Source organism: Drosophila willistoni, assembly GCF_018902025.1.
Source record: "Drosophila willistoni isolate 14030-0811.24 chromosome 2R unlocalized genomic scaffold, UCI_dwil_1.1 Seg167, whole genome shotgun sequence".
Taxonomy (NCBI): domain Eukaryota; kingdom Metazoa; phylum Arthropoda; class Insecta; order Diptera; family Drosophilidae; genus Drosophila; species Drosophila willistoni.
In genome coordinates this window covers 2613950-2626746 of record NW_025814050.1, presented here as the reverse complement: position 1 = coordinate 2626746, position 12797 = coordinate 2613950, and the positions used below count along the sequence as shown (strand labels likewise).

The 12797-nt window shown below is 38.6% G+C and overlaps 3 protein-coding genes across 3 annotated transcripts; 2 read left to right on the top strand and 1 right to left on the bottom strand.

The window, feature by feature from the left end:
* Positions 1 to 2975: 2975 nt before the first annotated feature.
* LOC6644120 lies at positions 2976 to 3957 on the bottom strand. The gene is made up of 3 exons (XM_002066541.3): positions 3616 to 3957; positions 3352 to 3559; positions 2976 to 3293 (listed from the first exon to the last, which is right to left on the bottom strand). Exons 1-3 carry the CDS (start codon positions 3822 to 3824, stop codon positions 3054 to 3056), a joined length of 657 nt encoding a protein of 218 aa, XP_002066577.1. The 5' UTR covers positions 3825 to 3957; the 3' UTR covers positions 2976 to 3053.
* Positions 3958 to 4078: 121 nt separating this feature from the next.
* LOC6644119 (probable proteasome subunit beta type-2) lies at positions 4079 to 4939 on the top strand. The gene is made up of 2 exons (XM_002066540.3): positions 4079 to 4250; positions 4301 to 4939. Exons 1-2 carry the CDS (start codon positions 4154 to 4156, stop codon positions 4834 to 4836), a joined length of 633 nt encoding a protein of 210 aa, XP_002066576.1. The 5' UTR covers positions 4079 to 4153; the 3' UTR covers positions 4837 to 4939.
* Positions 4940 to 7255: 2316 nt separating this feature from the next.
* LOC6644118 (casein kinase I) lies at positions 7256 to 8515 on the top strand. The gene has a single exon (XM_002066539.4). It carries the CDS (start codon positions 7416 to 7418, stop codon positions 8391 to 8393), a length of 978 nt encoding a protein of 325 aa, XP_002066575.1. The 5' UTR covers positions 7256 to 7415; the 3' UTR covers positions 8394 to 8515.
* The last annotated feature ends 4282 nt before the right edge of the window (positions 8516 to 12797 follow it).

The window sequence follows — 12797 nt, the reverse complement described above, 5'->3', positions numbered from 1 at the left end:
GGTGCTGATCAAGAATATATATACTTTATATGTTCGGAGATGCTTCCTTCTATACGTTGCACACTTCTGACCAAAATTAATATACCCTTTTTGCAAGGGTATACAAATTAAAGAACGAGATAACTTTGAAAAACCTAAATGGGGTTTTGTTATTACTTACAGAAAAAAAGTGGTCCGGTTCGGTTTGATATTAGCAACCTTCACTTCAATTAAGAAATATGTTAAAATTCATTTGGAAATTTCTTACCAAATATAAAGCTATTATTGGCCTTAGTAAGTTTTTTATACAAAGTTCGCATAACTTTCTCTTGACATGTGAGTGTCAGAAATCAACGCGCAGTTTGACTTCGTTTGCCCTTCACCTGTGTATGTATGTTTGTATGTATGTTTCTATGTACATCAACTACATATACTCATGTACATATGTACCTACATACATTCAACTTTTTGTCTTGAACTAGAAGGGCAAAGCAGATAATGCTTTTGTAAGCTGCCACCATAGCTCCCAGGTCCCGCCCACTCTTGCCGAGCAATTTGTGACGTTTAAGGGCGCAACGAGGCAGCGACTTCTTGACAGGACATTAACTTTCCACATGGAGAAGAAGACGACTACAACAGCGATGATGACGAGGACGACGACGACTGTCTAACTGTTTGTGTGTGACGACTCTGATGATGATTCATGATGATGATCCTTTGCCATTGCCTTGCAGTTTTTCTTGCCATTTTCGTTGTCATTTTTCATTTGAAGGATGGGTGGAGCGGTATCTGGTGGGGGTTGTAGCGATGGTTTGGCGGCTGTAGATTTTAGCTTTCTCTTGCTTTTTCGACAGCCTATTAGTTTTTATTATTTGTTGCAATTAGTTTGCCCAAGGCACGATACGGCATCGGCGTCTGTTCATGTCTCTCTATCTCTGTGTGCTTTTATGACACTTTTCTGCACATTTTTCAACGAAATGAGCGTCATCTGTTGATTGTTGTTGTAGTTGTTACTTACAGTGGTCTGTGAGTCCCGTAAATTGAAATGCCTTAGAAATGACATTACTAAGTATAAGCAACAATTATTTAATACACATTCTTTTCCTATAACTTTGTAAAGTTTAGTTTACAGAAGTTGTGGAGTGTTTCAGACCATTTTGTAAGATTTTGACTCACTGTAGCCGCTGCTACTGCCGCTGTTTTTCACGCCAAACAACAGGAGAAATGGCAACAAGAACATCAGGGCTATATCTATGATAAATTATGGCCAAAAGTCAAAGTCATCAATCAGAGCTTGGGTCATGGTTTATTTGCTGCTCGTGGGCATTTGGCAGCAGTTAACTTCCTCTTCCTCCTCCTTTGCTCACTGCAATACACTCTCCAACTCTCGAACCCTCTTTCTCGACTCGAACAAGAGGCATTTCTATATGCAGGCAGGCAGCACAGGACAGAACAGGACATCTGCTAGCCAAAAAGGATTAAATATAAATCGCAAGTGCGTAGCAAGTAGCCCAACCTCAACTCGGCTCAGGTGTTGTAGCATTTCGATTTAATTTTCATTAAAATTCAGATATAAAATATGCAAAAGGTAAACTGCGGCAACTGGAACCAGTCTGCTATATACTGGTCCTGTTTCTGTGTGCCCAAAGCCCATTAAAATTCCTTAAAGACCCGGGACACACAGGCCACAGGACAGAAACTGGAAGATGGAGGATGTAGGAGAGAGAGCGAACTGGTCCTAACACGACAGTCGACTTGACTTGACTCCTTTTCATTTTCGAGTGCTTATTAAAATTGCAAAGGTCCAGGATTTGCGGACATTATGATGCGGTGAATGCGAATTTATGCGGCTCCGGCTCCTGACGTCAACGTGTTTGGCCTCAGCTGCGTTATCCTCGTTTTTATTTCATTTTTTCCTCTCGCCCCTTCAACTGCTGTTTAATTATGCATTTTCATCTGGCAAGCCAACCACCAACAGCAGCAGCAGCAGCAGCAGCAAAAGCAGTAGCCGCAAGGGCTGAGGCAACATCCGCCCATTCCAGTCAAAGGTAAAGCGATTTTGGCCAGCCACTTTTTGCCACTCAAGGTATGAAAACTGTAAATCTGCGGGGGATAAGCAAAGCAACATCAGCGAAAGATGGCGGATTAAGAATTATATTTCAATTTGTAGGTAAAAGAGTCAAGGGTACAACTCATTCACTTCTGCCGCCTGCGATGACCGAAACAACCTGGGCCCGCTTCATCTGGTCTAGTCTATTGGCAATAGTTTGTCATGTGCGGCCAATTAGCAATGGCAACGCAAACAAAAATCGCTGACGGCCACTCTAGGCATCATCATTTGACAAGCTCCTCAACCTACTCTATGTCCACTTCCACATCTATTGCCAGCCTCAGCCCAAAGCCAATTCTATAGCTCAATCCCCAGCTAAACTAACGGAACAATGCAATGCAGGGACTGAATGTGAGTGCATTTTTTCCCTGTTTTATTTCCTTTTTGCTTTTTTTGTTGCAAGCTGTGCTCATTTTTATGAGTTTTGCTGTCAACCAACTGACTGAGTGACTGACTGACTGACAGATGGACAGACAGACTGAATGCTTGTTGAAATGGGAAATAGAGACATGTTGGCTTTTCTGCTTCCGATTCGCAACAGTTGACGTTTCATGTTCTGCCTGTATCTCTACCCCTAACCCCATCCCTTACTATTGCCCGGCTTCTACACAGTGTATCTATTGTTGCTCAAACAGAGATCGAGAGATGTAGGTTGATGAACAAGTGGAGGCCACATATGCTAATACATGAATGCAGCCAACCATGACCATGTTATGCCACCCAGTCACCACACCCTCAGTTTTTGCTTAAGCCTGCCATGTCAACTAATCCTTGAAAAAATACATACAGCACTTACCATAAAATTTAATGGGAATATTGATATTTTAGCATTTAAAAATATCTGCTAAATATATTAACATCGGCTGTAAGATTAAATTGAATCTTGTTTTTCGTAATAAATCACTGCGGTTTTTAATACAGTTATATTAATATACATACATATGTAGAATCTAAGTATCACGAACTATTTGTCGGGGGTGAGGAATACTGTACTTCTTTTCGTATTGTACATATCCCCTACTTCCGATCCTCTCTGCCAGCTCATATAGGCAAAAGACATGGCACGCTTACGAACCTCTTCAGTGTGCGCATGCTCACCGACAATGGTCACCAGACGCTCCATAGCCCTTGTTAGAGTGGGTGAGTTGTGATTACACAACTGCGGACAGGCTAGTAGATAGTCCTTGATGGCATTGGCCAACATCTGCATGAAAATTTGCTTAAGAAAACATTGTATATACTATATGAAAAGGTTAATTTACTCTCATGTAATGCTTCTCGACTCCGGCTTTCATATGTCGTGGCAGATTCTCCTCTAGTGCCAGACGAAATTCAATATTATTGTCAATATTTTGTATCAGCCTGGTCAGCAATTTCATCATGGTCAAGGCATGAGAATGAAGTTTACCCAATTGGATGGTATTATAATATCGAAATACATTGATCAGATGATCGTTGGTGGTCAGAAAACTGTTGAAAAACAATTAGAAACCCAAATTTACATACATTTAACCAATGTAGCTCACGTATAGAAGTTATCCTTGCCATAGCGTCGCACAAAGGGCTCTACGAACCTCCAGGCATTACGCAGGGCAGCCTTTTCAGTTATACTAAAACCATTCTCATCGACCTTATGGCTGACATCACGAGTAGCCAATGGCTTTGGATAGATGGGCAGACTGTGGATTTCCGGTATATGGTCATCTCTATCAGCGTTCAATCCGCTCTCTTCCATTCCTCTGATATGGGCAGGGAATATCCAAGAAAATGTACTTTTGTGTTTTTTGTTTTTATTTTTGTGTTTGATGTGGAAGATATGACTTACTAAAAGTACATATACTACATAATGAAAAGTTTTGAAAAAAAAATCAAAATTCCTCTAACATGTGCGCCGTTCCAAACAAATTGTTGTAGAGATTATGAAAGCGTAACTTAAATTTTAATTCAAGTGATTTTTTGTTTTGTTTCAAAATTATTGAGGTTTCAAAATGTTCAGTTAACTAAACATTTTCTTTCAAAAAACACGTAGTTTTTTCCACTAAATATAACAATTTTTTATCTATCATGGCAATGGAAACAATTTTAGGGATCAAAGGGCGTGATTTTGTCATGCTCGCTTCAGACACTATGCAGGCCAAGTCGTTGATTTTCATGAAAGATGGTAAGTTCACAAAAAGAATGTACAGGATTAATTGTGATGCTATGTTTTAGATCAATCGAAAATTCATCGTCTATCGGATTTCTCGATGATGGCCACTGTGGGCGATGGCGGTGATACGATACAATTCTCCGATTATATATCGAAAAACTTGCATCTCTATAAAATTTCGAATGGTTATCACTTAAGTCCCAAAGCAGCTGCCCACTTTACGCGTAAGAATCTGGCAGATTATCTGAGAACCAACACTAGATATCAGGTGGCTATGCTTTTGGCCGGTTACGATGAATCTGAGGGTCCCGACTTGCATTACATTGATTCATATGGAGCTTCCCAGTCGATTAATCATGCTGGCCATGGCTGGGGTAGTATCTTTTGTGGCAGCATTTTGCAACGGTATTGGCATCAGCAACTAACTCAACAGGAGGCATATGAAATATTGAAAAAGTCTGTGATTGAAATTCAAAAACGTCTGATCATCAATTTAAGAAATTTCGATGTATACGTTGTGGACAAGAGTGGCATGCGTCAAATGGAGCCCATCAATCCGGGCTCGCTGATCCATGAGAATCTAAGTTTAAATTGGTAAAAGTAAATTGTAGACGAAATTAAAAGTGTAGAGAGAAAACTCCGCTTTCGGGTAATGTTTGCCTTTCTCGGCATATACAGAAATAAAATTTTACGGTTACACACCCACGCACTTGTCGTGCCTGTGGCAATACAGGTCCCTCGATGGTCCTGCTATGGTCACATGTTTTTAGTTATGCAGGCAACACGGCAATGCCTTGGGGAAATTAACAGGACATTTTCACAGGAAAACAAAAACAACTACAAAAAAAAAGAAAACGGTTCGTTTAAATAGCTTTTCGTTCGAATGATGACCAACCATGAGAGAGCAAAAAAAAAAATGGCAAATCCTTCCATGGACACCATAGTTCTCGGTGTGAATTGTTAGCTTACTGCTAAAAATTACAACATTTTTAAAGCCAATAAATGGCCTATAAATCACTCACTTTACACGCGATAGATTCCAAAATTTCCTTCTGTTTTGATTTCCTTTCGTACGTTCGTTTTTTGTTTTTATTATTGGGCATTTCGCTGCACTCGACGGAAATAAATCACAGCATCACTTGATGGGTGGTCCTAGGATGTGTCTATATATTGGTAGGTTCGAGCGTTTCGCCTGCAACAATGATGCCTGATGTCCCAGTGTTAAATACCATCGCGATTGGATGGCGAGGGGAGGGCATAATTTATGAGCAAACACAGTGTCGCGACGCCCCGGAGACAGATGTGACATCAGCAATGACCACCAAAAGTGACATTAATGTTATCCTCGAGGCGAGAATGTATTGAATGCTTCTGAATAATATTAAAGAGAAAACATTTCGTAATAATTTGTTTTGAAATCCAATAAAATAATCAAACCCTTAAGTGAGTCCTTAAGGTTTATATATTGTTTACATCAATCGAATCCATATATAACCACCGTAAACGTAGTCCCTTTAAGAATGAAATCTATCAAGTAGCCACATCTATTGAACTTTTATTCCATTCTTAAACAGTGTAAAAATAATTTCGTTTATTCTTTCAAGCCATTTCTGGTTTGTTAACAAATGATTGCAAAACTTCGTTTTGGTTTTAAACGAATTTATTTAAGGTTTTTAAAAACCCATCGTTTCCATTAGATTGTTGCTGATTATGGCTTCAAAATTCTACATTTGTTTCCTAGAGAAAGAGTTGTTTCATCTAATCCCTGGGCCAAGTAGTTTTGCTATACACTCCTATTTGTATTCCTACTCCAACTTGTGTCTTTAGAGTCACATTGCATATGGAGTAGAAAATAAAAATAACGAGAAAAAAAGTTGCAGTTAAACTTTTCAACATTTGTCAGAGTCAGAGGATTTGTTTGCCTTAGGATGGGGGAGGCAGTCTGGGCTCTGGCACTGGGCTTGGAGATTGTTCGTGCGTTAGTTCGTTGGTCGTTTTGTTTGTTTGTTTGTTTATTTTTCGTACGCCCCACTATTTGTTTTCTTTCCAATTTTGTAATTTCAAACTTTTTCTATTGATTTCTTGGCACGCATGAACACCTTCAGCAACATCAACGAGGAATAGGATACGGCACTGACGACGATGGGGACGACGACGACGACGACGGCAAGGACAGCCAGCGACAGCTTGGAGGCGAATCGCAGGCGAAACTTGCCAAAGTCCTGGGCATTCAATTTAAGTTGTGGGTGAGTTTGTTTGCTGCCAGCAGCTGCTGTCCTGCCCCAATGATGACCATGCGTGGAAGAAATGCACAAAACGCTTTATAAAAACAAAAACTATCGAAACAAAAAAAAAGAAAATTTTGGCAAAAAAAAAAAAAGGAAGCAAGTAGGAAAAGGAGTAAAACTTTTCAATGCACTTAACACTCTATTCCGAAGACGTTTGAGGGAAAAGAAAAAACTGTCACTAACATTGTGCAACATTTATTAATGTGTCAATCGAATTGAAGACTTTGCCAACAAACAAAACAAAGAAAAAAGCAAAGTAAGGGGAGAGACAAAAGAAAACGATAAACTTTTGGGATAAAAATTGGAAACTGTCTTTACCCTAATATTTCAAAGCGTTACAAAAGAAATATTGGCTACACCTTTGTGCCAAAACTTTTGATTGTTCAAATGGATGATGAAAAACGTGACTGCAAATTAATTAAAAAACGTTGCTAAAAAAGCTTTTAAAATGAGTCATAAATGATGTTACAAAACTGAATAGCAAGAATCAATTACTTTAACGGCTGTCCGTTACATTTTTATTTTAGATTTATGCACTTTATCAATACCATAACGTTTCAATTATACACTGACCATGCGACGCTAACTTGACAGTATAAAAATTAAAAGTGTTGCAAAGATATTGACTGCCTGTAAAATATTGTAAGCAGCATTATTCATTTACAATCAATAATATTTCTCATATATTTTAAATTGTTGTTTGTATTTGTTCTTTTGTTTTCAAATCAGTCGAACTTCCTGGGCAAGTCGAGCGCAAGGAAGTCAGTGCTGCAAAACGTTTTAGTGTGATTTGTCTCTATCGATAACTTTAAGACGATAACAAAAAGCAGTGCGTTATAGTTGATTTCACTAATTGCAATTGCAAAGATAAAAAAACCAAGAAGCGAAAATGGGTGACGTGGCCAACGACAAAGATTCGAGATTTATAGTTGGTGGTTATCGTGTAGTGACCAAACTCGGTGCCGGTTCTTTTGGTGACATCTTCATGGCCGAGAACAAAGTCACATCGCAGCGTGTGGCCATCAAGATGGAGAGTAAAGGATGCCCCTATCCCCAATTGCATTTTGAGTATAAGTTGTACCGCCATTTAAGTTATGCCAAGGGAATACCACGAATCTATCAATTCGCTTCCATTTCGGGATACAATGTGATGGTGATGGAGCTGCTGGGTCCATCGTTGGAGGAGCTGTTTAACTTTTGCTCTCGCCGATTCTCACTAAAGACAGTGCTCTTGCTGGCAACCCAGATGATTGAACGCGTGGAACATCTTCACAGCGCCAAGTTCATTCATCGCGACATTAAGCCGGATAATTTTCTGATGGGCGAAGACGTAAACAGCGATCTCGTGTATCTTATCGATTTCGGATTGGCCAAGAGGTATTTCGATGAAACGAAAAAAACTCACATTAGCTACAAGAGCGGCGGTCGCTTGACAGGAACAGCTCGTTATGCTTCAATCAATGCCCTACGCGGTGGAGAACAATCCCGTCGTGATGACATGGAAGCCTTGGGCTATGTTTTTATGTATTTTCTACGTGGAAACTTGCCATGGCAAGGCCTGACAGCATCACCTAAAAAGCAAAAGTATGAGGCCCTCACCGAAAAGAAGAGTTCAATCACATTGGAGGAACTTTGTAAGGGTTTTCCGGAAGAATTTGCACTTTACCTGGGCTATTGTAGGTCCCTGGGCTTTGAAGAGACGCCACACTACACACTTATACGTAGGAGTTTACATAGTCTGTACACACGTTTGCACTATGCCCAAGATAATATCTACGATTGGGTTACCTTAAAGCAGATTTACACCGGACGATCCACCGTCAAGGAGCAACATAACGAGAATGAGTCTGAAAGTAAAACCATTTAAGGATTTATTTACATTTGCTAAGAATTTATTGTACAAAATAATATTCAACTGACAAGTAGAGATCTAAAATGTCAATTTTCTATAACATCTGCCAAATGCAGTTTTTAAATACATCTCAAACCAAAAAAGTTAATTTATATTTTCTTCAACCATATAGGATGCACATATGTATGTGTGCACATTCTTGTGTATTTTGAAATCAGTTTTCCTAGTTCGCCTGTCAGAAATGCCAATTGGAAAACACACACAAGTTGCAACGTTTTCGTAAAATGAGTCCAATTAACAAGAACTCGCTCTGATTTTCAGCAACGTTTGCATTTTGTGCTGCCAGAAATGTCTGCCAGCAGCACAACCAGCAAAAGTCAATGTAAGGCTGCCCCGCCCTGCCCATGGCCAGGCTGCCTCAGTTCGCCATGTCTTTTCGCCCTGGCCTGCTGCTAGTGTGGCTCTTGCGTTTCGAACAAATGAAAACGTAGCAAATGACAGCATCCAATTTACGTTTTGCAATTAAACTGACACCGAACAGACACTTTTGATTTAGCCCTTACTCCTCCGATGTCACCCACATGGGAGAGCATTCTGCCTCGAAAGATTTATGGTTGAAAGTATTAAAAACCTTTTATTTTATGAAGCATTTTCAAGGGATTGGACTCCATGGGATAGTTTCTTCTTATTGATTTGGTGCAGTTTGCCGAACAATCATAGCCAGCTTGCGACATTTGAATATATTGGTACAATCGGCCATCATTCAAACTGAAACTTTCTGTTTTTTACTTTTAAAATTTTGTATTTTACGAAAAATGCTTTTGCTTACTCATGAATTTTGAAAAGGTAACTGAGCTAGAAGACGTAAAGTTGTTTTAAATTTGAGTTGACAATTCCCTCAATATCATTTAATTTTCTAAACTTGAGTAATTAACGAAACAAATTCTAAGTCTTCCAATATTTTTGAACAAAAGGATTGCTACGACTACAGGATCCATTTCAATTCTAAGAAATATTTAAAAATCAATTTTCATAAAGTCATTTTGTGCTACTTAATAGAAACATATTGGTTAAAAGTCTTAAGACTCTATATGCATTTATATATTACTTTCATTTGAAATCATGAAAACTCACTTATTGTTAGGCGCATAGTTAACCCTAACTGCTAACAAGAAACTCATTGAAATCGAAAGTCATCAGGGCAGCAAGCCCAATTTGACAACGCGTTGACGTTGACGATGACTGACAACTTAATTGTGGACCCTGGACAAACAGAATTCTATTTTTGTGGCCTGAAATGAGCAGGTAAAGTTCGCGGCAAACTTTCGACGCTTCCACCTTGAAAACCCAATGACAACAACATTAATAATTCAATTTGCTGTTCAGAGGCCCAGCAAACAGGAAAAGGAAGTGGGCACGCGGCCGACTCTCCCAGCTTTTCTATGGGCCACCCGGTTGTAGTGCTCTGGCTGTCTCAATATTTGGCAATTACTTTCAGTTTCACTTGGGTGTGGTGGTGGATAAGAGGTAGAGTAGTAGCAGCAGGTGCATAACCCCGGCACTTAGTTGAAAGCGATATCCTTAATCTATTTAACCTCCATGTCAACTGGGTCTTGGGTCTGGGCTTAGAAAATCTAAATTACCTTTTTGCTTGAGCGCCAGAGCCTTAGGATGTGTACCACGTTGTTGTCGCATCCTGGCAAAAAACGGAGACGGCAACTGAAGTGTCGTTTTAATAAGCGTCTCCAGCTTATGTACATGTATATGTAGATGCTACAGTCATCTATGGACTTGATTTCATTTTTCGTTAATGGCCCACAGGTCGACCATTGTATAAGCCTCATAATATTAAAGTGTGTGTGTGTTGTTTGTTGCAGAAACCCATTTTGGCTAGGAAATGACCCCATCATGCGATATCTCTTCTTCGGGTAATGTGTTTTAAAGATATTCTATTATTTGAGAAGCAGGAGAGAGACAGTTAAAAGCCTTTATGTTAAGATTTATAATATTTAAAGCCTAATTTATACAATCTTCCTATTTTGCAGATTGTTTGCCCATCACTCGTTTGCAAACTAATCTCTCAACACATCGCTCACATTTTATGGTATTTGCCAAGACATTTCGGTTTAGAAATGGCAACAATTTTATCTTGATGTTCTGCTAAAATGCTTCTTGGTGTTAATACATTGCTAAGTGCCCGGCAATTTGGTCCAGAGTGTAGGCCTGACTAAAGCAAAGAGAGCCATTCATGTGTCAATCAAATGTTAAAAGCTTCGACTTAACATACATATGTATGTATGTACATGCCTAAGGAGAATATAGTTCGTGGGTTGTTGTTACCTAGGCGGGTATATCCTTGTGCATACAACTCAATTTTGAGTATGGCAATTTGTAAATGTAACTAACAGAGATCTTTTCTATTTGAGGGAGCAACCTAATCAAAATTAAAATAAGATTCTCATCGCTCAGCCGCAGACATTCGCATTCTTTTATTTTAAGATACATTCTGGCAGATATGACGCAACGAACAAACGACCCAAACAAATTACACATTTTCCTCCACTCTCTCTTTCTCGCATTTTTCCCCATTTTCTTTTTTTGCTTTATTGTCGGCAATTTATTTGCAGCTAAATTGAAATACACACCATTTACCTGCAGACAATGACAACCAGAAAGCAAGTTAAGAAGGAGCGCCTGGAATGATGGCTCATGGACGGAAAGGGACGACTCGAAGCGACATTTGTCGCTGACTCCCAGTAGTGACACACGCATTATAAAACAAGGACTAATGGCGAACGAGATTAGAGAAATACTGTGACATCATCTTTCTAGTCAATTCAGCTCACAAATTCATAAGCTCATGGTAGTTTGAACCGTGCGAATAGCGAATATTTCCTATGGGATGCAGCAGATTCGGTTATCTTGTTAATTGAACTGCCATAAAAAATTGTAAAATGAAAATGGAAAACTGAACGACAGAATATTTCTCTTTAATTTTATTATGAAACAAATTTCATATATCCAAACTAATTGAGTCGTTTTAAATTTTCCAAAAGAAAACATTCCGATTTTTCAGATCGCAAAGGAACATACTTGGTTTCGCATCAAAATTTATTCTTTTCGAGTTCAACTCCAACATCATGGTGTTCTGTATGAATTCAAAAGTGCCTAAATACCTTTCATAAATGGAAGCGAGGAGTAAACTCATGGCCGAGTTTCGATTTGCCAACCATTTGAGCTTGTTGAATGAAATGCCCAACTCTGTTGGAGTTTTTGATTTTAATTTAGATAAAGTGCGCGCTATGGAAATCAGTTGCGCTGTAACTTTTCCAAGTTTATCCGCGCACAAATCGGCTACAAGGCGAACTAAACACTCTATAAATACGATACACAGCATAAGAGCGAGGGAGAAGGCGAGCTGGTGGGCGGGTACAGTTGAGGGGGCGTTACAGGGGCTTAAAGGTAAACTGTAAATTGCACGCTTTCATGTAGATAATTAATCACCGGGAGTTCCACGGACACGGGTTTCATTGGATTCTATACTCTTACCTTGTCCCCTTGCCTCACATTGACTTCGAATTTCGTTTCGAGGCATTCTATTCTTTTGGTCTGGTTTTGGTTTCGTTTCTACACTTTTATGTTTATTGTAGTTTAATTTATTTGTAGAGAGGCATGTGATCTTTATCGTATAATTTCAAGTTGAACAACAATTGTATTTGTTGGAAGGATTTATGTATGTATGCTTCGCCTTGTTGTTCCGTTTTTCGGGTAGGAAATTCGCGGAAGTGAAATCAATTATACGCCCTGTTAGGCAAAGGAAATGCGAAAATTATTTCAATTGAATTTAAGCTACTTTGAATTAAAATTACAATTTAAAAGGCATTTAACCAACAATTGTATTTAATGTATTAGCCATTCCATAGGCTTATACTTAAATTTAGAGGCTTCGACTAGTATAATTAGATGTATCAATAAGATATTTGATAAGTTTCTTTCAATTATTCTGTCAATTTCGGCAACTCAAATGAACCTTATGTACATATATACATAAATATTGGTCTTAAATTAGAAAAATATAAAGTATACGCCATGCTGGCTGAAAACAAAATATTATAAATCAATTGAGTTCAAGTCAAACTGATTTGCAAAATTTGAAAAGAATTCGTATACAAATTGAAATTGAAAAGCATTTCTTGAACAATTCTACAAATGTGTGTGAGCAAATACATACATAAAAATTGCATGCTCAATATCATTTGTGTACCTAAATATTATTATTGTCCTTTTTCCAATTGCAAAACTCAGCTGGGACAAAGTTTTTGTATGCATATTTGAAAACGATTGCAAATGGGACAATATATGTATAAAATGTAACTCAATTTTTAAACTCAATATGCCAGAGAAAAGCTGAGAGTGTTC